At 55.1% G+C, this 26,229-nt stretch overlaps 11 protein-coding genes across 11 annotated transcripts; 4 read left to right on the forward strand and 7 right to left on the reverse strand.

The window, feature by feature from the left end:
- Positions 1–146: 146 nt before the first annotated feature.
- BDY24DRAFT_440838 (uncharacterized protein) lies at positions 147–2,083 on the forward strand (the record flags this gene model as incomplete). Its single annotated transcript, XM_076644557.1, has 2 exons — positions 147–186; positions 312–2,083. The coding sequence occupies 2 exons, from the start codon at positions 147–149 to the stop codon at positions 2,081–2,083; spliced, it is 1,812 nt and encodes a 603-aa protein (XP_076497570.1).
- A 164-nt stretch (positions 2,084–2,247) lies between these two features.
- On the reverse strand, positions 2,248–3,243 carry BDY24DRAFT_38394 (uncharacterized protein). Its single transcript, XM_076639744.1, has 2 exons — positions 3,009–3,243; positions 2,248–2,870 (listed from the first exon to the last, which is right to left on the reverse strand). The coding sequence occupies exons 1-2, from the start codon at positions 3,074–3,076 to the stop codon at positions 2,315–2,317; spliced, it is 624 nt and encodes a 207-aa protein (XP_076497571.1). The 5' UTR covers positions 3,077–3,243; the 3' UTR covers positions 2,248–2,314.
- BDY24DRAFT_38393 (uncharacterized protein) lies at positions 3,244–5,033 on the reverse strand. Its single transcript, XM_076639742.1, has 4 exons — positions 4,649–5,033; positions 3,960–4,502; positions 3,757–3,819; positions 3,244–3,625 (listed from the first exon to the last, which is right to left on the reverse strand). The coding sequence occupies exons 1-4, from the start codon at positions 4,684–4,686 to the stop codon at positions 3,412–3,414; spliced, it is 858 nt and encodes a 285-aa protein (XP_076497572.1). The 5' UTR covers positions 4,687–5,033; the 3' UTR covers positions 3,244–3,411.
- A 1,185-nt stretch (positions 5,034–6,218) lies between these two features.
- On the reverse strand, positions 6,219–7,158 carry DFR1 (dihydrofolate reductase). Its single transcript, XM_076637706.1, has 3 exons — positions 7,000–7,158; positions 6,743–6,884; positions 6,219–6,605 (listed from the first exon to the last, which is right to left on the reverse strand). The coding sequence occupies exons 1-3, from the start codon at positions 7,124–7,126 to the stop codon at positions 6,260–6,262; spliced, it is 615 nt and encodes a 204-aa protein (XP_076497573.1). The 5' UTR covers positions 7,127–7,158; the 3' UTR covers positions 6,219–6,259.
- A 1,077-nt stretch (positions 7,159–8,235) lies between these two features.
- Positions 8,236–10,857, reverse strand: BDY24DRAFT_369901 (DEAD/DEAH box helicase; the record flags this gene model as incomplete). Its single annotated transcript, XM_076638079.1, has 7 exons — positions 8,236–8,674; positions 8,769–9,131; positions 9,201–9,327; positions 9,413–10,037; positions 10,151–10,409; positions 10,557–10,671; positions 10,797–10,857. 7 exons carry the CDS (start codon positions 10,855–10,857, stop codon positions 8,236–8,238), a joined length of 1,989 nt encoding a protein of 662 aa, XP_076497574.1.
- A 632-nt stretch (positions 10,858–11,489) lies between these two features.
- Positions 11,490–13,162, forward strand: BDY24DRAFT_414610 (cupin-like domain-containing protein; the record flags this gene model as incomplete). Its single annotated transcript, XM_076643339.1, has 7 exons — positions 11,490–11,589; positions 11,693–11,788; positions 11,871–11,970; positions 12,042–12,142; positions 12,212–12,346; positions 12,426–12,575; positions 12,735–13,162. 7 exons carry the CDS (start codon positions 11,490–11,492, stop codon positions 13,160–13,162), a joined length of 1,110 nt encoding a protein of 369 aa, XP_076497575.1.
- Positions 13,163–13,184: 22 nt separating this feature from the next.
- On the reverse strand, positions 13,185–14,780 carry BDY24DRAFT_414611 (DNA-binding protein; the record flags this gene model as incomplete). Its single annotated transcript, XM_076643340.1, has 9 exons — positions 13,185–13,201; positions 13,272–13,277; positions 13,355–13,379; positions 13,459–13,529; positions 13,600–13,703; positions 13,769–13,854; positions 13,938–14,128; positions 14,219–14,290; positions 14,369–14,780. The coding sequence occupies 9 exons, from the start codon at positions 14,778–14,780 to the stop codon at positions 13,185–13,187; spliced, it is 984 nt and encodes a 327-aa protein (XP_076497576.1).
- Positions 14,781–15,442: 662 nt separating this feature from the next.
- On the reverse strand, positions 15,443–20,328 carry VPS35 (retromer subunit VPS35). The gene is made up of 16 exons (XM_076640160.1): positions 20,181–20,328; positions 20,043–20,082; positions 19,851–19,947; positions 19,450–19,571; positions 19,172–19,356; positions 18,737–19,028; positions 18,142–18,615; positions 17,882–18,027; positions 17,285–17,729; positions 17,076–17,198; positions 16,569–16,988; positions 16,364–16,480; positions 16,248–16,280; positions 15,960–16,131; positions 15,630–15,808; positions 15,443–15,551 (listed from the first exon to the last, which is right to left on the reverse strand). The coding sequence occupies exons 1-15, from the start codon at positions 20,228–20,230 to the stop codon at positions 15,678–15,680; spliced, it is 2,847 nt and encodes a 948-aa protein (XP_076497577.1). The 5' UTR covers positions 20,231–20,328; the 3' UTR covers positions 15,443–15,551; positions 15,630–15,677.
- ADD66 (Add66p) lies at positions 20,281–21,593 on the forward strand (the record flags this gene model as incomplete). Its single annotated transcript, XM_076644152.1, has 4 exons — positions 20,281–20,509; positions 20,620–20,851; positions 20,954–21,072; positions 21,140–21,593. The coding sequence occupies exons 1-4, from the start codon at positions 20,427–20,429 to the stop codon at positions 21,591–21,593; spliced, it is 888 nt and encodes a 295-aa protein (XP_076497578.1). The 5' UTR covers positions 20,281–20,426.
- A 404-nt stretch (positions 21,594–21,997) lies between these two features.
- BDY24DRAFT_386870 (RMD1 family protein) lies at positions 21,998–24,223 on the reverse strand. The gene is made up of 8 exons (XM_076640161.1): positions 23,676–24,223; positions 23,390–23,524; positions 23,154–23,281; positions 22,954–23,050; positions 22,783–22,874; positions 22,615–22,704; positions 22,458–22,543; positions 21,998–22,368 (listed from the first exon to the last, which is right to left on the reverse strand). The coding sequence occupies exons 1-8, from the start codon at positions 24,191–24,193 to the stop codon at positions 22,285–22,287; spliced, it is 1,230 nt and encodes a 409-aa protein (XP_076497579.1). The 5' UTR covers positions 24,194–24,223; the 3' UTR covers positions 21,998–22,284.
- Positions 24,224–24,263: 40 nt separating this feature from the next.
- On the forward strand, positions 24,264–25,957 carry SEN34 (tRNA splicing endonuclease subunit SEN34). Its single transcript, XM_076640162.1, has 4 exons — positions 24,264–24,363; positions 24,442–24,706; positions 24,871–25,467; positions 25,691–25,957. The coding sequence occupies exons 2-4, from the start codon at positions 24,493–24,495 to the stop codon at positions 25,879–25,881; spliced, it is 1,002 nt and encodes a 333-aa protein (XP_076497580.1). The 5' UTR covers positions 24,264–24,363; positions 24,442–24,492; the 3' UTR covers positions 25,882–25,957.
- The last annotated feature ends 272 nt before the right edge of the window (positions 25,958–26,229 follow it).

A 26,229-nucleotide genomic window follows, 5' to 3' on the forward strand; every position in this document is an offset into this window, starting at 1 on the left:
GGAAACCTACACACCTCCGTTCGTTCACGTTCCCGACGCGTCGACCCCTGCTCGAAAACGACGGAGCTGTTTGGTCGTCTCTCCTGCTTCTTCCCCTCCTTCCTTCTTCCTTCCTTCATTCGAGACAACCAATCTCTTCACAACGCATGACTGAGGGTCTCGAACCCGTGTTTATACGTCCTCTGGGTGAGTTCCAGCCCTGAGTCCTCCTACCGACGCGCGCGTCGTGAGATCCGTTTCTTCCGAAATTGATTCCTTTGTTTCACGTTCGTCTTCCTTCCTTCCTTCCCTCCCCCCGTCCGTTCCTCCAGCTCGAAGCGAGCGCTACTGGCTCTCCCTCTCCTTCTTCGACGCTGCTACCTTCCCTCTCATAGGCATCCACGCTCGTCTCACCCCCTCAGCCCTCTCGGCCTACTACAACGACAAACCCAAGTTCACGAAACACCTCGAAACCGCCATCGTTCAGCTCTGCGTCCGACGCCCAAGTCTTCTCTTCGCAACCTTCCTCAACACCCGAACGCTCTCTCCCTCCATCGGCTTCCTCCCCTCTATCGATCTCCAAACCCGCCTCGTCGTATCGGACGAGAAAGTAGACGGACTCCCCTTCGACAGATGGATGGAGAACGTCGTGAGCGACGGAGCTGGGTTGATGAATTCGACGACGAAGGAAGGAGGAGGGGAACCGATTTGGAAGGTTGTCGTCAGGTTCTCCTCTTCGTCGCCAGAGGAAGTCTTCGTAGGGATGGTGGTTCATCATGCGGTTTCAGATGGACTGTCGACGCTTGGACTCGTTCGAGATCTGTTCAAGATCTTGAACGAACCAACGACGACGACGACGGCCAACGCTCTCCTCCCTCCTCCTCCCCCCAAGATCGTCCATCTCCCCTCCCCACCTCCACCTTTCCCACCACCTCTCGAACACGTCCTCTCAACCTCGTACCTCACCCTCTTCCACCTCGTCGTCCAAACCCTCCTCTCCGACGTCGTCTACCCTTTCCTCCCCTCGTTCCTCAAACCAACGCCAGTCTTCATCGGTCAACCCTCCACCCGTCTCTTCCCCATCCCCTCCACTACCACTACCACCTCCTCCAACGAAAACGACAGCAGCTTCCCGTCCTTCGCCTCCAAAAAACACCTCTCTTCGATCCACCTCCCTCCTCCCATCCTGGACGCGTTGCTCCTCCAAAGTCGAGCTCAAGGAGTCACGCTCACCTCCCTCCTCCACGTTCTCGTCTGCCAGACGCTTCAACCACTCGCAGACAAAGCAGGAGGAGGAGGGAAGAACAAGGTGATGGGGTTAACGGCAATCTCGTTGAGACCGTTCGTCGTGGATCGAGGGAGGTTGATCGAAGGGACAGAGGAAGGGCAGTACGTTGGAGAGATCCATCACGTCGTTGATGCTCCTCCTCCTCTTCCTCTTCCTCGAGTTGGTGGTGGTGGTGGTGGGAAGGAGGCAAGCGAGAGAGAGTCGTTGCTGAAGGGAGGGAGGGAGGAAGACGACGACGACGAGGAGGCCGAGGAGGTGTGGCCGTGGGACGCAGCTCGGCTCTACCAATCCAAGATCCGTCAACCCAGCGAAATCCAAACAGCCATCAGTCGATGGGACTTACTTCGATTCGTTTCCTCCGACGGTCCTGTTTCACCCACCAAGACCAAGACCAAGAACGGAGCCGTCAGCGAACCCAACCTCCTCGACGCGTCCTCCTCCTCCTCCTCGTTCGTCCAAACAGGCTTCGACCAAACCTTCCTCACCCTCCTCACCTCCTCCACTCCTCGACACGGAACCTTCACGCTCTCCAACCTAGGTTCCCTCTCCCTCTCCTCCAACCCAACCCTCAACCTCCTCCTCCTCCCGCTCCGCGCAACCTTCACCGAAACCCCTCCACCGATCGACGCCGCTCTGGACGTGTCCGTGATCTCTCTCGAAGGAGGAGCGCTGACGATCGTGTTGGGGTGTGAGGAAGGGGTTTGGGGGGCTGAAGGGAGGAGGGGGCTGGAGGGGATTAGGGAAGCGTTGGAGAGGAGGTTGAGGGCTGTTGCTGCGAAGGAGGAGGAGGTTGGGGAGGTTTTGAGAGGGGATTAGCTACTTTGCTAGAACGGTTAATTTGAGTGAACTGGGATGAGACGAAGTGTGAAGTGATTGCGAAAAGGAAAAAAGTCGGAAAGACGACGCGTCGTCGGATCGAAACTCTCTCTCTCTCTCTCTCTCTCTCTCTCCTCCTTCCTCCTCCCTGCCCCCTCCCTCGATATTTCAAAAAAAAGAGGTCGCCATCAAGATCTCGACTCTCCCCTTCCCTCTATGTAATCGTAGGATCTAAACCTCCACCTTCACCTTCTCCTTCCTCCCTCCCTCCTTCGACTTCGACCTCGCCGTCGTCGTCGTCGTCGTCGAACTCGATCCCGCCGCAGAAATCAACCTCCTCCCCTCCTCCTCCACCGGCTCCCCAACCCTCTTCTGCACCACCTCCTGCTCAAACCCACTCCTCAACACCTTCCCTTCGCCTTCCTTCCCCGGCTCCAACACCTTCACCACCACTCCCTCCACCTTCTCCCTCTCCCTCTCCGCCTTCTTGACCAAATCAATCTTGTTCTCCCTCCCGTCCATCCTCGCTCCAACGTTCTCCTCCCACCAGTCGCTCAACCTCTCCGTCCACGGCGCGTTCGGATCCGACACGATCAACGACGTCGATTTCGTCGAAGCGGCTTGGGCGAGAGCGAACGCGTTGGCGGCTTCGAGTTGACGGGGTTGGTTGGCGGAGATGTCGTGGAGGGTGTAGGCGAGGACGGAGAAGCGAGGGTGGGTCCGTCGGGCTTGGAGGTAGTCGTGCAGGATGTGAGGGAGCGCGGAGGAGGGGAGGGAGTTGACGAGACTGGGTGAGGGTGGGTGGGTGCGAGAGGAAGCGAAAAAGGGAGAAGGAGGAGAGGAAAGAGAGAAGAGGAGAGACGCGTCAGTTGAGTTGAGGAAGAGGAGGGAGCGACGGGACGAGAGAACGAAACCGTCAACTCACAGGCCTCGTTCTGAAAGGATCGTGAGGAACTCCTCTCGAGTCAGACCGTCCGTGGGTGGGAGAGTCATGAGAATGACGTCCTCGAACTCGACTTGGCTGTTGTTCGTGAAATCCAAAAAAGAAGAACGAGCACGATCAGCTCCACGAGAACGAGAGAGACGCGACCGAAAGAAGAGAGAACGCACTCCATCTTCCTGTAGAACCTTCCTTCCAACCAAGTCTGCATCCTCACGATTCCTCGGATCTGACCGTAGACCCTAGCAACGCAGCCAAAAAAAAACAAAAAACAAACGAGCGGGGATCAGCGTTCGACGAACGAAACGAACCGCGCAACAACTCGACTTCGACCTCCGAAACTCGAACCTCGACGCCCCCAAAAAAGATGCTAGGACTTCGTTTTCACTCACTGCAAGAACGTCATCTGATCCTCCTTGGTCCACTCGGTGAACGCCATCGAGTTCCAACCGAGATCCAACTTGTTCTCTCCCTCCTTGGACGAGTTCTGGAGGATCTCGTAGACGGCCGAGCGAGCTTTGAGGAGGTTGGCTTCCTTCCTTTCTGCGATCTTGGCGTGCTGGGAGGGGAGGAGGGTGGTGGAGGGGAGGGCGGAGGGGAAGCTTGCGTTCGAGGGAAGGTGAGTGAGTGAGTGGGTTGAGGGAGGCGAGAGGGAGGGAGAGGGAGGGAGGGAGAGGTGTCAGTTTTGGAGGCGAGACGAAGAAAAGGGAGATGTAGGGACGCGACGACTCACGCGAGGATAATGAGAGGGATGAGTTCTTCGAGCGTGAGAGCTACTAGAAGGAAGGGCACCATCCTAAAGAGAAACGAGAAACAAAAGGAAAAAAAAAACGGTACCGATGGTGAGCTCGGAACTCTCTCCTCTCCAAGCTCAACGCCTGCTCCTCCCCCTGAACCCACTCCAAAATCCCGCCTCTATCTATGCATCGTACTCACTTTATCAAATCACTCTTTACCCTCCTGACGAACCTATACTCCCTCCAACTCAGCGCGTCCCTCCCGTCCTGGACGGTATCCAACAGCCTCGCCCTCTCCTTCCTCTCCTTCCACGTCTCTTTGCACCCGCCGTACAAGAACTTCATGTAGCTCCACATCAACCTCGGCAGTTTTTGATAGCCCGGTTTGCTAAGATCCGCGGGTTCCATTTCCCTCAACGGTAACGAAGGGATTAAAGGAATGAAGTGGGAACGGTTCGGAGGAGCGGTCGGGACGAGGACGACGTTGGTGGGGGACAAGGGAGCTTGGACGGCAGGGATGGGTGGAGGGAGGGGCGAGGAGGGAGTCCAGATGGGTTTCGGGATCAGGTGAGAGGAAGGGTAGGCTTCTTTTTGGATCAGACCCATAGACCGATGGAGGGAGGGACCGCGAGAGGACCGACGAGGAGGGGACAGGTGGGACGAAGAAGCGAGGAGGAGGAGAGTTGAACAAGTAGGAGAAGTGGTAGAGAACAGCCTTCGAGGAGGAACCAGACATTGAGAGCTAACAAGATCAAGATTAGAACAAAAATATATATATCAGCATCATCGTCTCTTAGAGAAGAAGAGACAAAGAGAAGGAAGGCAAGACCCTGAGCCGACTTCCTCCGGGTCGTTCTCTCTCTCTCTCTGCCCTTGAAACGAACTCACCTTGGTCTACGCGACATAGTCATCGACCGGGACAGCATTTGTTTGAACCTCGAAGCTTAAGGGGAGAGAAGGGGAAAGGGAGAAGGAAAGGAAAGGAAGGGAAGGTCGACGTTTGAGAGAGGGAATCGGTTCGAGGAACCCACCTCCTCCGTGGCCCCGTCCTCTCGTCGCGAAGGGGAAACGAATCGAAAGAAAAAAACATCTCCCTCTCTCTCTCCTCGTCTGCCATGCTCTCAGAAGAACGTGGCCAGCAAGGGTATAAAATCGAAAAGAGAGCAAAAAGAGGAAGGAAGAGACGAGGCAGAAACCGGGACTCGTTCTGAGCGAGATTCCCAAGGGATTTGGTCGAGTTTGTGAGCGATCTGGACGAGGGAGAAGAGAGGAGGAGATTGGAAAGGGTCAGCGAGAGTCGAGAGGGAAGCGAGGTTGGATGATGAACGACGGAGAAGACGAACGAGAGGTCCATCTGCGACGCTGGAGATCTCGTCCATCTCTCGTCCCTTGAAGCGAGGGATTCAAGAGCCCAGGGGTCGATAGAGGCGTCAAGGTACTTCGAGGGAGCCTACGGAGTCGTCGATGGAAGAAGGAGGACCTAGAGGAAGCACCTGAAGTGGAAAGGTGAACGAGGGAGGGGTGCGTGAGCTCGAACGGTTCCCTCCCTTCCTTGATTCCGGCAGATTCTCCTCCATCTCCCCTCGTCCTTCCTCCAGCAAAAGACGAACGCAGCGAAGTCACAAACTCACCGAAAAAAGCCATCTTCCTGTGCAGTCGACGAACGACGCGACGCGACGCGACTTGAAAGGCTCCTCGACGTGCGACGGGATTCGACTGAGGTGGCTTGGAAACGAAGTCAAGAGAGTCCACGTGTCGAGGTACTTCTGGATGGATCAGGCATCCGGAGAATCTGGAAGGAGGATCGAAGGGCAGAAGAAGGGGAGAGAGAGCTTGGTGAGCTGGATCGTTCGAGGCGACCTCCTCCTCCCTCCAACGACCGTCCCTTCGTTCCCAACGCGATTGAAACACAGATTAGAGTGACGTGGGACTCACCATAAGCAAAGTAAAACCCCGCTCATGCAGCTCTCCTGAAAGCCAGTGAGTCGATGCCACGGAATGAGGAGTTGAGATTGGGGAAGGATGAGGCTCGAGGTCGAAAAGAGTGGTCTCGGTGAGCATACACTCCTTGAAACGAGGAAGGAGAGGAGCATGCGATCTGGAAGAGAGGGAGACGATCAAAGGGAGAGGTGGTCAGCGAGAGAGAGAGGAAGATCAGGGAGGGGAAGGAGAAAGCTCACCTCGAGCTCAACGTCTCGTCCCTCCCTTCACGTTACGACACGTCCCTCAGCCAGGCCTGAAGCCACCTCGTTCGAAGGGGACATCCCAAGGTTATCGCAGACCATGAGATGCGCAGTTTCGAGTTTTGAGGGAGCATGGACAGAGTTTTTGACGACGACGGGAAGAGAAGGTGCTTCGAGCTCAGCTTTCGCCCGGACCATCAGAGAACTCTTCTCTGATACCTTGCCTGCTCCCTCCTTTCAGCCTACGTGAAAGAAGGACACCCCAGCAAGAGGTCCAGCAAAATACAGATATGATAGATAAAGTCTACTTCACCTCTTAGGCCTCCCAAACCCACATCTCAAACGCGTACCTCACCCCCTTCTCCTCCCTCTCGCCTTCCTCGACCTCGAACCCGACGAACTCGCTCAGATCCTTCTGAGAACTCCTTTTCCACCCCTGTCCTCTGAACTCGTGCAGGAAAGCATCGCAGTCCGGGAACGAAGGGCTCGAGATCCTCGTGAGCAAGATCCTGTCGACCAGAGGGCGAGGAGAAGCGGTGAGAGCGAGGGTGTAGAGCTGGGAGCCGCCGATGAGGAAGGATTTCGAGTTGGTGGTGGAAGAGGGAAGGGAGGCGATGGCGGAGGGAAGGGAGGAGTGGAGGGTTGTTAAGGGAGAGGAGGAGCTGCAGGCGAAGAAAGGGAGGGAGGGAGGGAGGTGAGCTCGTTCGTTTCCTTCGTTTCGTTTTTCCTTCCCTTCTTCTCCCTGCTCCTCCAAGTTGAAGAGGAAAGAAGTTCAACAGAGTAGGAAATCCAAACTCACACATCCACTCCACCGACTCTACTGACGACCAAGTTCCTCCTCCCTTTCAAAGGTCTGAACCGAGCCGGAATCCCATCCCACGTCTTCCTTCCCATGATCACAGAGTTAGGCTCGTCTCCTTCGACTTTGACTCCTTGGGTGACTGCAGCAGCACGTAAATTGACAGTAAGACGAAGACGTTGATCAGCGTCGACTTTAAAGTGTGGCCGGAGCGACCCAAGCATGGAGGGAAAGAAGGAAGGAAGGCTCGAGCTCACCCTTCGCAAAGTACTTCATCTCTTCGGGAAGCCGCCAGGGAAGACCTCCGTTGAGGCCGATTCCGTTCGAGGCAGTGGCAGCGACGATAAGGGTCAGGGAGGGGGTAGAGGAGGGGGAGGGAGGCATGGTTGAGCAGGGAGGCGAGGAGGAGAGGAAGGGCGTTTGGAAGGAGAAGACGAGTTCGCGTCGAAGGGAGAGAGAGACGCGTTTCGATCTGTACCTTTTTTTTTTTTTCCAGAGTAGCCATTTTGATCTCATGTGTTTCTTCGCGTTGTGCTACTTAGCGGATAGCTCGACGGTTAGTCTGAGAAGAACAAAGCTTTTGAACTCGTTCGGAAGGAGGACTCGTTCGGAAGGAGAGAGAGAGGAGGGCGGGGTCGAGAAAGTCATGTCAGGAGTTCGAATCTACTACCACGATGGGTTGTAACAGACGAGCATGTGGTCTTCCAATCTGCCTTTTGATAAGCTGGAGCAAAGAGGAAAGGAAGAACAAGTCAGAAAGAGACGACGGAAAGAGACAAGCAAGCATCTCTTTCTCTCTTGCCTTTGTTCGAAACTTTCACCGCGACAGGACGTTTTTGTGAGAGCGAAAAGGCCAATCATCTAGTAGCGAAGACCAACAGTAGTAAAATGCTACAAACGATATAGCGAAAAAACGAAGAAGAACGAAGAGCGAGAAAGAAACGAAACAATCGGGAACGGGTCGTCAAGAGAGATGCTAGGAGAAAGGGTCGTCAAACGCATGCAAAAACAGAGAAGGAATCTATGTAGGGAAGTGGCTTCGTTAAAAAATACGTTCTAAAATTCGAATCTCTTGTGAGTCGGCGGAGAAAGGGGGAAAGAGAGGGAGAAAGATAAGAGGGGATCGAACAGACTGGAACGCGTGAGGGGGAAAGGTAAACGAAGCGAGGGTTGATGACTAGTGTGTTTTTAGGTAGTGCGTGCGAGGGGAAGAACGAGACGACGTGAAGGGGACTGAGAAGAAGCAGCTAGATGAGTACCCGAGAGAGAGAGAGAGAAGAGATGAAAGCAAGCATAGAGGGAGGAGAGTCCGAACGACGACGAGGAGACGCGTGCGTTGTTATATAGAGGTTGAGAGTCGACCGACGAGTGGGAAGGACGAGAGGTAAAAGTTGGGCATAGGTTGGAAGGGGTGAAGAGGCGAATGAGACGAAAGAGACGAGAGACGGAGAAGAGAAAGGAAGGAACGAGCGGACGCGCTGTTCTCCCTCTCTCTACCACCATCCTCCTCCTCCTCCTCCTCCCGAAGGAGCACCACCGAATCCTCCAGCGGCAGGCCTAGGAGCTCCGTAGGAAGCTCCTCCTCCTCCGTAGCCTCCCGAGGAAGCTCCTCCTCCGAATCCACCACCGTTCGAAGACATCCTCGATCCTCCGGAGGGAGGTCCAGACGACCTGGCGTCTCGAGAGGCGCCTCGTCCTCGTCCTCCTCCTCGTCCACCTCGGAATCCTCCTCCTCCTCCGTAGGAACCCTCGGAAGCAATCTCGGAAAGCCAAGGAGGAGTCTCCTGGTTGGCCTCTCGAAGGAGCTCGAGGAGGTCTCGAGTGATGTTTCGGTTTCCTCGGTTGAAGAAGGCGGTGGCGATACCGGTGTTTCCAGCTCGACCAGTTCGTCCGATTCGGTGAACGTAGTCGTCGATGTCCTTGGGAAGATCGCTGAGAGGGAGGAGGAAGAAAGGAAGGTAGGAAAGCGTCAGCGGACTGGCGAACGAAGAACGACTCGACGCGTCGAAACGAAGGCTCAACTCACTAGGAGATGACGTGGGTGACGTTGGGGATATCGAGTCCTCGAGCGGCGACGGCGGTAGCGACGAGGATGGGGGTCTTTCCAGACCTGAAAGTAGCAAGAGCCATCTCTCGCTCCCTCTGAGTCCTGTCTCCGTGAATCGAGGTCGCCATGAGTCGGTTGTAGTGAAGGAAGTCGCAGAGCATGTCGGCCATCCTCTTGGTCTCGACGAAGACGAGAGTGAGTCCTCCCTCCTTGGTAGCAGCGGTCTCAGCCTCGGCGGAGATGACATCGAGAAGGACCGACTGCTTGTCGGAATCCTCGACGTACTCGACTCGCTGGGTGATGTTCTCCGAAGTGGATCCGACTCGTCCGACCATGAGGAAGCTAAAGAACGAGCAGCGAGTCAGAACGACGAGATGAAGAGGAGAGAATCGAGAGGAAAACTCTACTCACATGTACTCCTTGAGGAAGTCCTTCGCAAGGTACTGGATCTCTCGAGGGAAGGTAGCCGAGAACATGAGGGTCTGTCGCTCGTTGACTCCGGGCATGTCTCCTCCCTGGACGATCTGCCTGATTTGAGCTGGAAAAGGAGAAGAGAGGAAAGGGAAGAAAAAGTCAGCTTGAGCTTCATCGCAGTGAGGAGAAGAGGACCGAGAGAGACTCACGCTCGAAACCCATATCCAGCATTCTGTCCGCCTCGTCGAGAACGAGGTACTTGACGTTGGCGAGGGAGATCCTTCCTCGGTCGATGAGGTCGACGAGTCGTCCAGGAGTGGCACTCAAGAGATCACATCCTCGCTCGATCTGCCTGAGCTGGGTTCCGATGTCGGCTCCTCCGTAGACGACGGCGGGCTTGACCCAAGACCTGTAGGCGAACTTCCTGGCCTCCTCGTGGATCTGGGAGACGAGCTCTCGGGTGGGAGCGAGGATGAGGGCGGTAGGGTAGGCTTTTCGAGATCGAGAGAACTGGGAGTAGGAGTCGGGAGCGTGGGCAGGGGGAGGGGGAGGAGGTCGAGGTCCGTTGGCGAAGGAGGCGGACAGGATAGGGAAGAGGAATCCTCCAGTCTTTCCAGAACCGGTTTGGGCGCAAGCCATGAGGTCTCGACCACCGGCGACGATGGGGATGGAGTACTTTTGGACGGGAGTGGGGGTGGTGTATCGAGCGTATTGAATGTTCTCGAGGAGGACGGGATCCATGGGAGCCTTGAATTCGGTGACGGGCTCAGGGACGTCTCGACCGGTAGCCTCGACGGGGATGGCCTCGTACTTGTCGAAGTTGATTCCAGTGTGCTGTAGGCGAGAAGACGACGAAGAAGGTCAGCTCGTTGTTTCGAAGCTGTGAAGATAGCTGTGGAAGGAAAGAAGTGGTGGAGGGAGGAAGGTCGAACTGAGAGACAACGAACCTGAGTAGTCTTGTCGAGCTCCTCTCCAAAGAGTTCCTTCTCCATTCGAGGGTTCCTAGGTCCAACGACGTGCTTTCCGTCCTTCCATCCTCCATCGTTCCTTCCTCCTCCTCCTCCTCCTCCACCACCGTAGCTGGCAGCGGGAGAGGGAGCTCCCCAGCCACCACCGTTGGCTCGAGGAGTAGGGGCCGAGAACCCTCCAGAGGGTCCAGCGAAAGCTCCAGCGGCGGGAGAGGGAGCGGACCAGCCGTTCGAAGGGCTGAGATAGAGAGAAGGAAGAAAAAAGATAAGAAGTCAGCTTCAAGTTTTGTAGAAAATGGATCCGAAGGTGCCGTTTATCGCCACCACCAAACGAGGTCGCGCTTGAATTCGAAGGGAGAGGAGAAGGAGGGAAGGTCGAACTCACGCAGAAGGAGCCTGAGCCGCAGGGGCAGCAGGTCGGGCAGCCTGTCCCCTCATGTGAGGAGGGACGTAGGCAGGCCTAGTAGGGTCGAGAGTAGCAGCAGAGATAGCAGTGTTTCCTATAGAGAGAGAGCGAACGAGAGGGAAGGGAAAGCAACGAGAGCCGTCAGCACACGAGCTCGTCTCTCTCCTCTTCTCCTGCTCCTCCGAGTCTATTTTCTTCGAGATGTAAAAGTGTACTCACCGAGTTGAGCGGCAAGGCCGTCGACGGATCCGTTGGAAAGGGGGGCAGAGACAGCAGTCATGGTGGTTTTGGGGGAAGAAAGAAGGGGAGAAGGAGGAGAGGGTTTTTCGGAAGCGCTGCGGTCCTGACGACCGAACTGATCTGAAAGTTTTATTCGCTCGATGACGAGTGAACAGAGTTTGAACTTTGGATCAAAAGCTACACTTTTTTCTACGATGCTTGACGGATCAAAGGTGTCCGAGGTATAGAAACACGAAGGGGGAGAGTCGAGGCGCTGAGGAGCTAAGGAACCGACGCGTCGAGCTTGAGGGGATTGCAGAATTTGAGCGTTTTTCGCTCTCGTGCTCATCAACTAGCAATGCTGAAGCTTGAAGTGAACAGGCGATTCGAAAAGGCCTCGATTTATCCAGACCTCCAGCAAATGAAAGGAAGACGGGGCGTGGAGAGGGCAGGGAAGGTGAGCTGATCAGGTCGAAGGTGAGCTTGAAATTCGACGTCGAGCTGATCACCTTTCCTCCAACACCCTCTCCCCCAATCCCGTGAGAAGAAGGACGGAGATCTCCAGCAAAAGCAGAACCCTTTCGACCAATCTCCCTCGCTCCAACATCTTTGAAAAAAGGCCTCAAACTCCGACCAAAACCTCAGGCTCTTGAGCTCGACTCCCTCCCGCCTTCCCTTCGCCCTCCTTCTCCCATGTCGCCTCTCTCTCAGGATGCGTCGAGCACCAGCCCATCTTCCGTCTCGTCGGATTCCATCAAGGCTACTCTTCTTCGATTGGTGTCGGACTATCAAGGTTGGTCTCAAAAGATTCTCCATTCAAACGTTTCGAGCTTCTCCTTCCTTCGAGCTCACCTTCGCATCTCCCTCCCTCCGTCCCTTGTCCCCCTGGCTCCCAGATATGAACGGAACCCACTTCCAAACCATCGAAGGACCTCCCTCTGCTCTTGAGTTTGCCAAACTCGTTCATCTGGGCCGTCCTGTTCTCATCAAAGGTGAGCCTTTAAGTTGTTTGGCGAGCTCGCTCTTCCCTCTTCCCTCTTCCCTCTCGCTGATTCGGCGGTCTTTTGCTTCTAGGCCTCGCTCGTTCGGTACCAGCTTTCGACAAGTGGGACGCTGAGTACTTGACCTCGGCGCTAGGAGATCAGCAGATCGGGGTATCTGTCACGCCCGATGGGTGAGCTCGAATTGTCCCTCCTCTTCCTTCTCGTTCGTCGCTGACGATCTTCCCCCTTTCGTCGCCTCTAGGAACGCCGATGCTCTAGTCGAGGACGATGATGGAACCACTTTCATATCTGAGCCTCACTCGGAGACGATGTCGATGGGTGATTTCTTGGAGAAGCTCAAGGGTAAGTCGTCAATCTCCTTCGTCTTCCCGACGCACCTCGAAGCTGACCGCTCTTCTACTCTTTCTGCAGCTCATTCGCACTCTGAAGTTCTCTATCTACAGAGTCAGAATGGAAATCTTCGATCTCCCGACTACGAGGAGACGGAGTACGCAGCTCTTCGAGACGACGTTCCGTCTTCCTTCTCTTGGGCGAGCGACGCACTTGGTAGGTTTCCCTTTCAGGGTTCTTCCCTACCCTCCTACCCGTTACCAGGCTAACCGGATTCTTGCTTTTCGTCTTCCAGGTCAAGAACCAGACGCCGTCAATCTCTGGATCGGAGGATCTCATTCGCAGACGTCCCTGCACAAAGATCCGTACGAGAACCTTTACGCCGTCCTTCGAGGCTCGAAGACGTTCACAGTACTTCCTCCTACTGAAGGTGTACTGCTTGGTAGTGAGCAGATCGTTTCTGTCGAGCTCTCTACGGGAATTAAGCTAACCGAGTCGCGTCTCCCCCTTCCTGCTCCCTCCCTCCCTCATTTCTCTTCCTTCCCTCCTTCCTTCTTCCTCCTTCCTCCGCTTTCTCATCTACCCCATCTCCTCTCCCTCTCAGCCCAACTCTATCCACACGCCCAGTACCACCGCTCCTCTCCCACTTCGCCTCTCACTCTCGTCCCAACCTTCCCCGACTCTCCCACCACTCCCACCGTCCCTTGGACGCCCATCAATCCCATCGACGAAACCACCCACACATCCCTCTACCAAGACTTCGCTCGGCCGATAACAATCCGTGTCGAAGAGGGAGACGGGCTCTACCTTCCTTTCGGATGGTACCACTTTGTCACGCAGGAGCCAGGAGATGAAGGGTTCTGCTCGGCTGTGAACTGGTGGTACGATGGGGACTATCGAGGGGAGAGATGGTCGATGAGGGAGATGATGGATAGGTTGGCGAGGGAGGTTGGGTGGAGTGTGAGACCTCCGGGGGCGGAGGAGGAGGAGGATGGAGAAGAGTCGGACGACGACGAGGAAGACGATCCATGACGAGTTTGTTCACGTTGACTGCTCAAGGAAGATGGCCATCTGGATATCAAAACAAAGGAAACATCAGTAAACGTCTTCGAGCACCGATGGAGAGGAGGAATCGACTCACATTCCACTGAAGCAGCGAGGTGTTGCGAACGAGAGTCCGTCGCGTCGAGATGACGCTCTTCCCTGAGGATCGGGACGTCTTACCAGAGTCGTTCGTCGAGTTGGAGAGCTAGATCATCAGAAGGGGCGAATCCGCAACACAGCAATTAGCACATGTAGCTCAGGAGAGGGAGAAGAGAAGAACTGACCTGCTGCTGGCCAACTTCTTGACTCGCCTCTTCCCGTCGATCAGCGTCGAGGACGGAGAAGCGTCCTTGCCCTGTTGTGGGAGGAATGCAATGCGAGATATCAGCTCATGGTCTAAAATGGTCTTGCGTCAGAAGACTCACCTTTGAAGTCAAGAGAAGGGAGAGTGGAAGCGGTCGCGTCGAGGTGTGCGAGAGAAGCTCGAAGGTTCGACTCGAACTCTCTGAGAGAGGGAGAGCCTTGCGTTCTGAAGGAGATGAAAAAGGAGTATCAAATCAGCAAGGATCCACCTTTCGAAGAGTGGAGACTCACGAGTCCGAAGAGAACTCTAGGACGAATCGCTCGAGAACTTGGTCGGCAGAGTTGGCAAGAGACATGGCGATCCGACGAGTATTTCCCTACGAACAACAGCCAGGAGAGAGTTAGCTTCGAGTTTTCACAGCCTGTAGAGCCGAGTCGTTAAGCATCCAACTCGACTCACCTCGAGAAAATCCTCTGCGAGGGAATCGACGAGATCGCCTACAAACGAGGAGAGAGCTCTCGTTTTGCTGGACCAGCAAGGTGTTCCCCATTTCTGAGCAGGCTCGAAGAGCTTGGGTGGGTAGACATGGCGACGGTAGAGGAGAGTTGTGATTGAAACTTCGAGGAACCCCATGTACAGCTGAGCCATGTCTGCGAAGAGAGAAGGGAGGGAATGTGAACGGGTTCAGCCCTCAGCCCATTTCGCTTCATCTCGATCAATTTCCGAGGCCGAAGACGTACCTTGCCGTGAGAGGAGAGCGTCAGATTTGAATACTACCTCCTTTGGGAGAAAAAGCATCCTGTGAGTGGAATCTGAGGTCAGAGGAACAGTGAGAGAGGAGGAAAGGTCAGCTCGAGGCGGACGGACGACTCGTGCTTGAGAGAGCTCACCTTCCATGTAACATAGGTCTCCTCTCGAATCTGAGTACAACGGATGAGCTTTCCCCTCTCCGTCGGTCCAGTTCAGATGCTCTTCCTCGTCTCGCCACGTCCTCGGATCTGCTCGCATCCGTCCTCCTTCCTCCTCCTCCTCCTCCTCAACTCCCTCGACGTCTAATGGCTGAAGAATTTCACCAGTCCCTCCAGATCTCGGTTCAGGATGCCCATACGAGTCCAAAGCGTACACCAATGCGAATGGGCCTTCTGGAGTATCGTCATCGAGGAGGGTAGATGGGGAGAAGGCAGAGGAGGAGGAGGAGGGATGGAGGGGAGCTGTTGAGGTTGAGTCGTTCGCGTCTTCTCGATTCTCTCCTTCGTTCGCTGGAGTGTTATTGGGGTTGCGAGTAGAAGAGGAACCTTCCATGGCCTACAGACGTCTTGTTAGGAGGCCAAAGAAAAGGAGAGACGCTTGACGGCGCCGAGGTGGTCGTTGGAAGCTCAATCGTCGAGCTCGACGTCCTCCTTCTTCGACGAGCTCGACCCGCGGCTGATTTCGATCCACACCACGCTCTTTTCCAAAGATTCATCCAGATGATCTTCAGAGGTCGTAAACTATGCAACGAGGGTAACGTAACAAGCGAGGATCGTAGCGAGCCGGAAAACGGGGAAGAAAACTAAGGAGGAGGGAGGGCGAGGGAGAGTCTATTCAAACGACGTCTCGAGCTCGATCTTGCGCGAGCTCGTCGTGTCCAACGGTTCCCTTCTCTGCATCAGTACCGAGGTTCTTGAGGTTGACTCCTTCGGTTCCAGTGATGGCTCCGTCGTGGTGAAGGAAGGTTTCGTCTCGCTCGCTGCAGGTCGATCAAAAGAGGAGGTAGGTCAGCTCAACTCCCTTCTAACGCATCGTGGCATCATAGAAAGGACTTACAGCATCTGTCATCGGTCTGGAGGTTTCGACAGGGTAAGAATGGAAGGATTGAAGATAGTCAGTTGGTCGAGCTTTGTTTCCCTTTTCTCCTTTCCTCCTCTCCCCTCGCCGGGTTGGCCGAGTCTGACTCGCTTCCCTCCCATCTCCTCGCTGCTGAAGAGAGCAAAAAAATCGTTAAATCACGTCGTAGAAATGTAAGTAGTAGAAGAGAGGAGAAAGACGACTGAGGAGTCGACGAGGACGAGAGGAGTGTGGTTTCCGACGCGTCTGCGGAAGGAGGAAGCTCGGTCAGTCCTTCTCGTTATCTTCTGAAGAGACGAGAGAGAATACGAGAGTCTGACTCACCCAAACAAACACCAAGGGATGGAAAGAGAGAGAGAGAGAGAGAGAGCTCTACTGCCCCAGACCCATCTTGAGAACCGCCCCCGCCAGGTCGACCGCGTCCCACGAAACCTGCTTGGGAGCGTCCTCGCCTGACTCGTCGCCGTTGACGTTCTCCTGAGCAGCGTAGGCAGCTTTCCGAGCTGTAGAGGAAATAACAAGGGAGCGATGAAGAGGGGTGAGGAGAGTCAGTGAAATGTAACTCGAGGCCGCGGTCGTTTCGAGGGAAGGAAGAAAGGAGACGAGCAAAGCTGGCTCAGCGGCCAACGAAGCCAGTTTCAAGAGGAGACTTACACTGAATGTAGACCAGGGTGTTCCTGAAGTGTCGAACGATCATTTCCGGAGAGTGAACTCCATCGACGAGACCAGGCGAAGCGGACGAAGAAGGATGCATGTCGGTTCCGTGAATCGAGTCGATTTCCGAGGTGATGACTCCTATGAGCGAGTTGACGAATCGGACGGTGACCTGTAGAGTAGGAAGATGAGTCGGAGAGTCAGTCGAGGGAGGAGAAGGGGTGGGGAGAGTCTCGAACGGTGATGCGACGAGAGGAGGAAGACGAGGGAAGGGAAGGAGAAGCTCACGGTCTCGACTCCTTGCTCGAAGTAGTAGAGGAACTGGAGAAAGATGCAAGCAAAAGAAAGTGAAGTCAGCGTCGTGTTTTCGAGGAAGAAAGAACAGAGATAGAGACGAGACGAACCTGATCCAAAGCGAGACAGTAAAGATGAACGGTCATGATCTCCTCGATGCACGACCCAGCGATCTTGATCGACTTCTGAAGGCATTCCAGAACTCGTTTTGGATCACGGAAGACCTCCTGCAGAAGATGAGAGAGACAAAAGAGTCAGCGAGGAATTAAAAGAAAGGGAGAAGAGAAACGAGATGCGACTGAAAGCCCAACTCACGTTGTCTTTCCTCCCGTTCCTCCCAGGCACCTCGTCCTGCCACCAAAGATGACTCGCATAAAGCACCGCATTCGCCTGCATCGGCTTCTTCAGCAGCCTGTTCCCATGCAGCGCCGCCTTGGTGATCAACGTGTCGTAGTTGTCGCTCCCGAACACTCTCGCCCTCTGGAGCGTCCGAATGATGATGGTGATCGCCTGGAGCTGAGCCCGACTCTCCGAGATCGACTCCTCGTAGATGACGAAGGCCTGAACGTAGAACTCGTAGGCGAGTTCCTCGAGACCTGCTTCGTCGGCGATCTGGGCGGCGAGGAGGAACAGTCGGAGACAGGTTTCGGAGGATTCGACGCGGTGGTAGAGGATGGAGATGATTTGGTGGATGAACTTGAAGATGGTGGCGAGTTTGGCTTCCCAGGCGTCGTCCTTGATAGAGAAAAGAGGAGGAAGGGAAAGAGGTCAGGTTCGAACCTCGACGCGTCTCTCGAACGCTCTCTTCCTTCTCGAACTCACCTGCTCTTCCTCGACGGCCCTGTACCGACTAGCGAGCTTGATGCTGGAGGTAATGAGAGGAGGGAAAGTGTATCGTATGCGATCTCCTCCGTCCGAAAAGTGCTTCCTCGCCGTTTGAAGGAGCTGCAAAAAATCGAAACGAAACGCGTCAGTCTCGTGTCTCTCCCGCCTCACGACTTCAAACGAAAATGCAAAAACGATGTACTCACCTGGAACTGAACCTCCAAATCGTCACTCCTGAACAGATGCACCATCCTAGCCACCCAACCTTGTTCCTCCGCCATCTCCTCCGCATCGTAAACCCCTCCTCCACTCCCTCCTCTCCTTCCTCCAACACCGTAAGACCCCGATCCACCAGCACCAGATCCTCCTCCAACGGAACCACCACTCGGATCCTTCTGATCCTTGATCAACACGCTGCACATTCCCAGCACGCCCGACACGTCCTCGGGACTGTCGATGAGGGTTTCGTTCTTGAGGACGGACGAGACGATAGCGTGAGCGATGGATCGACGGGTGGAGAAGGGTTGGGAGTTGAGCAAAGGGATGTAGGAAGGGAGGGCGAGGAGAGTGAGGACGGTGGTGTAGGAGTTGATGGGGGAGAGGAGGAGGGAGAGGAGGTTGGCTGTTGTGGCTGGGGTGTGGAGGTCGGGGCTGGAGGGGAGCGAGAAAGAGGCGAGAGGACGAGGCGAAGGAGTGAAAAAGTTGAGGGAAAGGGGAAGAGAGGGAAGAGAAGCAGAGTCAGTTTCTCAAACTCAAACGAACCCGAACGCGTCGAGACGACTCGAAAAGGGAACGAGACTCACCTCTCCGCAAACTCCTGCACCTTCTCCTTCGCAAACGCCAGCACCTGATCGACGTACTCGAGCTGATCGGGGTAGCAGCTGAGCGAGAGGTTGATGAGCGAGACCAACAGAGCGGTGATGTCCTGGATCGAGAGATCGGGTCGAGCCTGAAACGAAAACGCGTTCGACGAACGGAAAAAAAGGCAAGTCAGCTCGTCGTTTTCGTCTCCACAACAGTCGTCTCCACAACAGAAACAAGACTGAGACGAGGCTCGACTTACCTTGATGAGCTCCACAACCTGATGCCAAAACACCTCAAACAGCTTGACGTTCTCCGGGATTCCTCTGAACTTCTTCGTCTCCACCTCCCCTCCCTCCTGCTGATCCTCCGCCTTCTCCACCACCCCGTCCGTCGCCGAAGCAGGAGGAGTAGGGATGCTCTTCTCCTCTCCCTCTCCCTCCTTCTCCGTCGTAGAGTTCCAAGCGTCCGCGTCGGCCTGCTGAGGTTTCGTCGGCGAGTGAACGACGTCCTTCCCCTTCCTGGCCTTCACACTCGCAGCGAGTCGTTTAGCAGCTTCTTCCTCTCCCTTCTTCTTCTCCTCGGGGGACTCGTTCTCGGCTTCTCGAGCGGCGTAGGAGGCGAGACGGTCGATGAGGGCGATGACGATCTGCTTGATGTTGACGCGAGGGTGGAGTTGGGCGGTGGCGGAGAGGAAAGGCGAGAGGGTGAAGAGGTGGAATTCGTCGGTGAAGACCTGTACACGACGGAGAACGAAGCGAAAGTGTCAGTTTGTTCTGAAAGTATGAAGGAGAGGAAAGGAAAGGAAAGAAACCCGAGCTCGTCGACCTCGAACGAGAACGAAACGAACGACTCACCTGAATGACAACCTCCATCAAGTACTCCTGGGCAATCACATCCTTGCAATTGACGACCTGCTCGAGGATACTGGGGAGGATGGTCTTCTGGTACATCTCAAGGTCGACTCCTTCGAGCTGGGACAACCTGACGAGGTTCGTTCCGACGAGGATCCTCAGTTCCTTCCTCTCCATCTCTCGCTTCTCTCGCTCTCGAGAGTGACCCGAGTGCTGCAGGCGGACCCAGAGCTTGTTCATCTCGATGAAGTTGGTGAGGACGAAACCGATGGAGTCTTGGAGGTTTCCGGCGGGTCTGCAAAGAGGGAACGACGGAGGGAGGAGGGTGTGGGAAGAGGAGAGGTGAGCTTGGACTTTTGAGTTCGAGCTCTGTCGTTCGAAGCTCGCTGAGAGGTAACGAAAGAAGAGAAGACGGCTAATGGGGATCATGGAACTCACCCTTGATCCTCTCCTACAGGCAAGCAATCCCTCGTCTGACCAGAAAGGTAGTGTCGAAGGAAGAGACCTCTCGTTGGATGTTGAACTCCTCGAGTCATCTCCATCATGTCCTTCATGATCTCCTTGACGGGAGCGTCCGGGATGGACATGTAGACCGACCCGACCGTAATCATCAGGTACAGACGCTGTTCACGGAAACAAAGAAGGGAGGAAGAGGTCAGATCGGGGAAGGGCGAGGGAGGAGAAACGATCTCCTTGGACGAGAGGGAGGAACGTACGACGAGGATGTTTCCAGCGTACTGAACGATCTCGTAGAGATCTGCTAGATGATGCTTCCCACTGAGGTGAGCTTCGTTGAGGTAGGTGGAGAGATGGCGGAGAGCGTCGAAGACGGCCATGTCTGGGAAGGAGGAAGAGAGGAGAGAGAGGGAGGGAAGGAGGGTGGAAAGGTCAGCTTCGCTGGTTTGGATCCGAGGAGAATTCGAGTAGCAGCTGCATAGAAAGCATCCCGTGCGCATCACGGATATATACCTCGAGAGAATCCCTCTCTGGACGAGCTCCAAAGCTGAAAAATCAAGAGAACAACCTCGAAGGGGAGGGAGCTCGCTGGCCCGAGGCCTCCTCCCTCGCCCTTCCTCCTGCTCCCATCCGAGTTCCGAGCTGAAACAAGCGCACTCACAGAGTTCGTAGTACTGCTTCGGTGATAGAGACGACGTCCTGAGTTCTGCGAGCATGGTTGAAGCGCTCTTGAGGGCATCCATGAGGAGCTCGCCGTCCTGTTCAGTCCGTCCATCGCCATCAAATCAAACGTCAGCGTCGCTTCCTTCGTCTTCCCCCTCTGCCACCTTGAGCTTTCAGAGAGTATACTCACGAGGCACCTCTTCATCTGAACACTCTCGATCTTGACAGTCCTGTAGCAGCGAAGGGAAAGGGTGAGCCATCAATCTCTCGAAGGGAGGAAGGAGAGGAGCGACCTCGCGAAGTCCTCCTTCCAGGCTCGGTCACTCACGAGAGAGCTTCGCTGAGTAGCTTTCCTTCAGGTTCCGGTGGACCTGACATCCTAATAGATAAAGTCGAGTGTGGGTTGGGGGCCGAGGAATGTGGTTGGGAGGAAGGAGAGGAGAGATGGGCCAGCTCTCGCTTGATCAAGACGACTCCGCCTCCGCGGGACGAGCTCGACCTTCCTTCCTTCCTCTTTCTTTCAAGTTGGATCCCAACCACAACAACCTCGACCTTTTTTTTCCGTTACAACAACATGCCTACTCCCTTCTTCACTCCAATCCCTGGATTCTCAGAGGATCGATTCAACGGCGCTACTCTCGTCGTTCCCATCGTCTCGTCAGTCGTCGTCTTCACTCCATCTCCTCCCCTTTTCCTTCTCTTCTCTTCTCGTTACTGACTCTCCTTTCTTTCTGTCCCTCTTCGTTCTCTCTTCTCTTTCAAAACAGAGTCGGCAACGTCCCTCAACTCACCGTCGACATTGTCATCTCCACCCTGCCCAACCTTCGTCGAGTCGGCTACCTTTCCTCTCTGGATCTCGTTCCCTTCCTCGGAGGACCGGAAGAGCCCTCGAAGGACCAAGGAGTCGTCACAGCGCTCGAGGTGTTTGGAGTGTTGGATCAGGACGATGGATCCTACATGGATACCTTTTGGGTTCAGCAGAGATCGCCGGTGCTCAAGGTGAGAGCTCGAAGGAAGAGGGAAGAGAACAAAGGAGGGAAGACGTCAGCTTCGAGCTCACCTTTTTCTTCCTTTTTTTTGCTTTCATTCTTGCTTCAACAGAACCGCAAAGAAGCCTACCTGACCTCGTTCGTCTCGTGGATTCGACAAGCTCAATTCGGCAAACTCTTGCTCCTCTCCTCCCTCGATGCTTCCTCTCGAGTCGACGATCTCGGATCAAAGTCAGCCCTCTCCCTCTCCTTCCTTCTTCCCTCCAACTCACCTGTCGTTCATTATCTCTCTCCGCAGCCCCTCCAAGCACCACCACCTCCCTCTCCCCTCGGTCCTCTCCCTCCCCTTCCCCGGTCCGCTCTCCACCTCCTACCCAGCCTACTCCTCCTCCTCCTTCGAAGACCCTCTCACCGCTCCCTTGCCCACCATCTCTGCGCACCCCATCCCCGGAGCCACTTCCACCTCCACCACCGTCACTCAACCTCCTCCGCCTTCAACCGTCCTTCCTCCTCTGCCCGGATCCGGAATTCTCAGCCCGCTGCTCCTCCAGCTGAACGCGAGCGTCCCGACGGGCGTGGTGCTTTCGTTCGTGGTCGAAGGAGACAACAGAGCTGATGCGAGGGAGATGGCGGGAGTGGTGGATGTCGTGTTGGATTTGGGAGTCGGGAGGGATGGAGCGGGCGGGTGGAGGGAGCCGGAGAGTTGGGAGGGACTCGGGAGGGAGGAGGGGGAGGGGAGGAGGGAGTGGTAGAGCTGGGGAGGAGGAAGGAAAGGATGGCAAGTTGAGATGGAATGCTAAGGTCTCGAAAACCCTCCAGTGGGATGTTTCTGTGGGTAGAGAGATGGAAAGAGTAAGAGTAAAGGGAAAGCTCGAGAGAGCGGTTGGGGACTGGGGGACTCGACGTTGTCCTTTCCCTTTCTTTTTTCAAGAGCTCGCAACAACTTCTTCCGCTAGATCAGCTTGCTCGTCAGTAGTTTAAGAGCTCTGAACCGCTTCTTCTTCGCTGGGAAGGCTGGGAGAGGTCGAGTCGAGCGCGCCAGAAAGACGGACGGACGCGACGACGACGACGACGGCGACGCGTCGAAGTCAAAAGGATGGAGCTTCCGACTCTTCCTCTCTCTTTGCGACCATGGTCGTCTTCTTCCAGTTCTTGGTTTCTTTTGAAAAAAAAGGTGTGTTCAGATAGATGGGTGGGGACGGGGTAGGGTTTGAGAAAGCAAAGGGTACGTAAAAGAGAGGTGAGAGGTGGCCGATCCGGGAACTGCTACAACAGAAGCGAAAACAAAAGGCGAGAAGAGGAAAGGCAAAGAACGGCTGTGATGAGTGGCAAGGAAAGGGGAAAGAAAAAAAGAGAGTAGGGAGGGTGGAAGATCGAGAGCAACGAAGGGTGGTGGGAAGGCAAGAGAGAGAAAGAGAGAGTGGTGATGACTTCGAGTCGCATCTAGTGTTGGAGCGAAAGCTCGGTCTTGGGATCGGCGTTGAGTCCGAAAGCTGAGAGGAGACCGTCCCAGTGAGACCAGATCCCCTGTAGGAGGAGAGAAGGAGGAGGACGAGTCGGTCAGGGAAGACGAGAGCGACGAGCGAGAAGAGGAAGGAAGGAGACGAGGGACGAACCAGAGAAGCTTCGATGAAGATGAGCGCGATGATGATGACTTCCATGTCGTGAGTAGATTTCTCGGTCAAGAGGTCCTTGAGGATGCCTGTAGAAAGAAGGAGCTCGTCAGTTCAGACGTCGACGACGTGACGAGAAGGAAGAGACGAGAGCACGAACCGTGAACCTCCTGAGCGTGAGTGATCTTGGTGTTGAGATCGTTGACTCGTTGCTTGACTTCCAAAGCGGACATGAGACCAGTAAAGTAGCCTGACGTTCGAAGATGGACAAGTCAGTCGGTCGTCGAGAAGGATCGACAAAGACAGCGGCTGCCATTTCTCGGCTCACCTTCCAGAACGGGCTCATCCCAGTACAGCTCAGGGATATCTCCCACACCTTGAAGATTGACTCCTTGACGAACGACAAGGAGCTCTCCGAGCCTGGGGAAAGAGCGAGGGAGGAGGATCAGCGGCGAGACGTCGACGACGGTACGAAGGCGAGAGAGGAGACGCGACTGACCTCTGGATGACCTCCTTCCTCTTGTAAGGTCCCTTCCCTTCCTTCGCTAGGAACGCAGGTACGGATTGGACTCGAGCGAGAAGGGAAGCGAGTTGAGCTGAGGGAGGAAAAGAGAGTCGACCGATCAAAGTCACGTCGAAGGTCAGTTAAAGAGAACGAAAAAAATCGACGTTGGAGGAGTTGAGGAAATAGGGACAAACACTCGAGTACGGAAAGCTGAGAGGACCTCGAAAGAGCCTCCGAAAAGGTGTAGCGGGAGAGAAGACTCGAAGTCGAGGACTGAGACGAGGCGAGAAGAACGGTGTCACCTTGAAGCCGAGTGGTTGGCCTGAGAGGAGAAGATAACGAAGAGAACAAAATTTGGGTCAGATTCGGAGCTCTATTGAGTCGAAGGGCAGAGCAAAGAAAACCGAGAAGAGAAAGAAGTCGAACTCACTCAGCTGGGTCGACAAAGAAGTCGAGACTCTCATCCTCCATCTTGGGGTACCTTCCGACCTCGAATCCAGCTGGCTTGGCGAGGTTGGTCCACCATTTCCAAGCAACATCACGCTCAAGTCCCCACGAGACGAAGCTGTTGAGCGGAGAGGGAAAGAAGGAAGGTCAGCGTCGCGTTGAGTCCGTCAAACTCCTTCCCACCGTTGACGGCGACGACCCAGGAGCCGATCCTTCGAGCGTGATCATCGTCGACATATAGAAATGATGATTTGGTGTATTCAACTCACCTTCCGTTCTCCAAGATCCAAATCTCTCCGTTTTCAGGCGAACCCAGGTCCTCCGTATGAACGAGTCCTGTTTGCTCGTCTAGAAGTCCCTGACCGCTGAGAGCTTCACTCTTGCTCCCCAGAGGCACCCACCAGCACCATCCTTGACCTCCCGTCGAAACTCGTTTCGCTTCCTTGGGGAGGTGGCCAGCGAGGAGAGGGAGATCGTGAGCTTGAGAGGTGGAAAAGGCGTAGATGCGTCTGACGGAAGACCGGGTTGTCGAAGGAGAGGAACCTGATCGAAGAGGTTTGGAGTCGAGAGACGCTTTTCGAGGAGGTCTGTTGGTGGGCAAGGTTGGCGTAGGAGAAGGGGTTGAGGGAGGAAGGGAAGAGGAAGACGGAGCGGAGGAGGAGGGAGCGGAGGGAAAGGGAGGAGGAACGACCGAGGTTGCTGATCTCGCCAGCCGCAAAGTTGAGATCGGAACCCTTCGAGCTTGAGGGAGAATGGAGGATGAGGTGTTGGCTAGAGATCTGAACATTTGCTGATGGATGAGTGTGTGATGGTTTGCGAGAGAAAAGGGAAGGAAGGGAAGGACGTTGAGCTTCGAATTTCGACGCTGCCGAAACTTCTCGACACTTTCCTTCCTCTTCTCTACAACCCTCCATCATCTAAAAGTCTAGCCTTGACAGCTTCTCAACATACATTATCGTGAGCTCTATCATCTCCTGCACCAAGTTTCCCGAGAAAGACCGTCAAGCTGATTCCTTCATCCGACTCTTCCAACAGCTCCTCCTTCCTTCTGCCTCGAGCTCAACACCTCCCTCCTTCCCCTCGCCAATGGCCTCCTCCTCCCCTTCAACGATCCCGATTCACGTCACCTCCAACTCCAAGGCTCTCGTATGGTCGGTAGATGACGTTCGTTCCCTACGAGTCAAGCACAACATCTGTGGATCCCTCACTGGAACCCTCCCGGGAATCACCCAGCAGAACGTCTTCCTCGGACTGCCCTTGAGCTTGATGCCAGAAGAGGTGGTCCTGCTCGTCGAGAACGGTGAGTGCTTTGCTAGCGGTCTGACCATTCAGGTTTCGACTTGAGTGGAAAGTTGGGTCATCTTTGTGCAGAGGGAGGGATGCAAAGACGAGCTCAACCCGAGCTTCCTTCCTTCCTTGACTCGAGCTGACTTTCTCCTCTCTCACTCGTCCTCGTCCCTTCAGGTATCGCCCACCTCATCGACGATCCTTACTCTGTTCAACCTCCGAATACCATCCAACTCGCTCATGAACGCTCCCTCCTCCTCGACGACATCCACTCGCAACAAGCCGACATCGCTCGGACCGAAGTTGAACGTCGTACTCAGTCTGCCGTCATGGAGTTAACGCCAGCTCAGAAGGAGAAGAGGGACAAGAGGATCAGGGACAAGGAGGAGAAGCTTCGTTTAGCAAAGGAGGCAGCAGGAGAAGAGCCGGACGTCTTCGCTCCTTCTCAACCTCAGCCACCCACTCCCTCCTCTTCGTCAACCACCACCCCCAACACCCTCCCAACCTCTTCCACCTCCCCAACATCACATCTACCAATAGCCCTCTCCCAAGCCTACATGCTCGAAACTCCCTCCCTCTCCTCCCCGCTACCCTACTACGACCCTTCGGCGGTCACCTACACCACCCTCGACGCGGCTCGGGAAGCGGGAGTTTGGACGTACCCTTCGAACTTGGACGAGAGAGCGAGGTCGGGAGTGTTTAGAGCTCTCTGGGAGAGAGGGTACTTTATGGGAGTGGGGATTAAGTTTGGAGGAGGGTTCTTGGTTTATCCTGGTGAGTCTTCCGTCTCGACTCTCCTTCCTCTTCACCCTCCCCTCGTACGGCCGTCCTCGCTGGAGATCCTCAAGTTTAGAAGCAGGAGGAAATGAGAGATCTCGGGAAGACCACCTTCAAGGAGGAACGTGAATGAACCACGAGGTGCAAGCAGCTGAACGAACGCGACCACCAACTGACTTCGACTCCTTCCCTTCTCCCTCTTTCCTTCTTTCTCTCTCAGGTGATCCTCTACGATACCACTCCCACTTTGTCTCCACCGCTGTCCTCTCGGAAACCCAAACGATTCGCCCAATGGAGCTCGTCGCGTGGGGTCGATTGGGAACGGCAACGAAGAAGGCTCATCTGATCGCTGGGTGGGACGACGAGAAGAAGGAGGTGGAGTTTTGGAGTTTGGAATGGGCTAGTTTCTAGGATCATCGATCGTCTTGTACGTTTATTACGGCTCGGTTGGGGGAAGCAATGCGAGGGAAGGAAGTTGGGAGACGCGTTCCTCGGAGAAGCAGACGCTGTGGGATCTCGCACACCAGAACTCCGAGCATGCTTTTCTCACTTCGAAGTCCAGCAGACCTGCCTCCCTTGCAGGTATCTAGAGCTCGAGATGGATTGCTGAGCGAACTCGAGAGGCAGACTCGCCGGAAGAGCAAAGAAGGGAGGAGGGAGGAGCACGCGGGGAGGAGCTGAGGTGCATGTATCCTCGCATCTCGTCGAAAGAACAGATTCTCTCGAATCTGACGACATCAACGTGTTACCCAAGAGTCG

The sequence above is a fragment of the Mrakia frigida genome (assembly GCF_051309035.1).
Source record: "Mrakia frigida strain ATCC 22029 unplaced genomic scaffold BDY24scaffold_12, whole genome shotgun sequence".
Taxonomy (NCBI): Eukaryota; Fungi; Basidiomycota; class Tremellomycetes; order Cystofilobasidiales; family Mrakiaceae; genus Mrakia; species Mrakia frigida.

Bases quoted from the DNA above. Each gene is read 5' to 3' on its own strand.
- VPS35 (XM_076640160.1), bottom strand. From the start codon at position 20,230: ATGTCAGGTCCACCGGAACCTGAAGGAAAGCTACTCAGCGAAGCTCTC. The intron at 18,028-18,141 runs GTAAGTCGAGCC...TTTTCGTTTCAG, and splicing joins AGGTTGTGGAGCTCATCAAG to GCTCGACCCGATCTCTCGAT. The intron at 16,481-16,568 runs GTGAGTTGGGCT...CATCTTCTGCAG, and splicing joins GGAACGGGAGGAAAGACAAC to GAGGTCTTCCGTGATCCAAA.
- BDY24DRAFT_38394 (XM_076639744.1), bottom strand. From the start codon at position 3,076: ATGACTCTCCCACCCACGGACGGTCTGACTCGAGAGGAGTTCCTCACG. The intron at 2,871-3,008 runs GTGAGTTGACGG...ACCCTCACCCAG, and splicing joins ATCCTTTCAGAACGAGGCCT to TCTCGTCAACTCCCTCCCCT.
- SEN34 (XM_076640162.1), top strand. From the start codon at position 24,493: ATGGCCTCCTCCTCCCCTTCAACGATCCCGATTCACGTCACCTCCAAC. The intron at 24,707-24,870 runs GTGAGTGCTTTG...TCGTCCCTTCAG, and splicing joins GGTCCTGCTCGTCGAGAACG to GTATCGCCCACCTCATCGAC. The intron at 25,468-25,690 runs GTGAGTCTTCCG...TTTCTCTCTCAG, and splicing joins AGGGTTCTTGGTTTATCCTG to GTGATCCTCTACGATACCAC.
- DFR1 (XM_076637706.1), bottom strand. From the start codon at position 7,126: ATGCCTCCCTCCCCCTCCTCTACCCCCTCCCTGACCCTTATCGTCGCT. The intron at 6,885-6,999 runs GTGAGCTCGAGC...GTGCTGCTGCAG, and splicing joins GATGAAGTACTTTGCGAAGG to TCACCCAAGGAGTCAAAGTC. The intron at 6,606-6,742 runs GTGAGTTTGGAT...CTTCGCCTGCAG, and splicing joins AGAGTCGGTGGAGTGGATGT to CTCCTCCTCTCCCTTAACAA.
- BDY24DRAFT_38393 (XM_076639742.1), bottom strand. From the start codon at position 4,686: ATGCTGTCCCGGTCGATGACTATGTCGCGTAGACCAAG. The intron at 4,503-4,648 runs GTGAGTTCGTTT...TGATCTTGTTAG, and splicing joins ACTATGTCGCGTAGACCAAG to CTCTCAATGTCTGGTTCCTC. The intron at 3,820-3,959 runs GTGAGTACGATG...GTTTCTCTTTAG, and splicing joins GTAAAGAGTGATTTGATAAA to GATGGTGCCCTTCCTTCTAG.
- BDY24DRAFT_386870 (XM_076640161.1), bottom strand. From the start codon at position 24,193: ATGTTCAGATCTCTAGCCAACACCTCATCCTCCATTCTCCCTCAAGCT. The intron at 23,051-23,153 runs GTTTGTCCCTAT...TTCCTCCCTCAG, and splicing joins TCAGCTTTCCGTACTCGAGT to CTCAACTCGCTTCCCTTCTC. The intron at 22,369-22,457 runs GTTCGTCCCTCG...CTCCTCCTACAG, and splicing joins TCTTCATCGAAGCTTCTCTG to GGGATCTGGTCTCACTGGGA.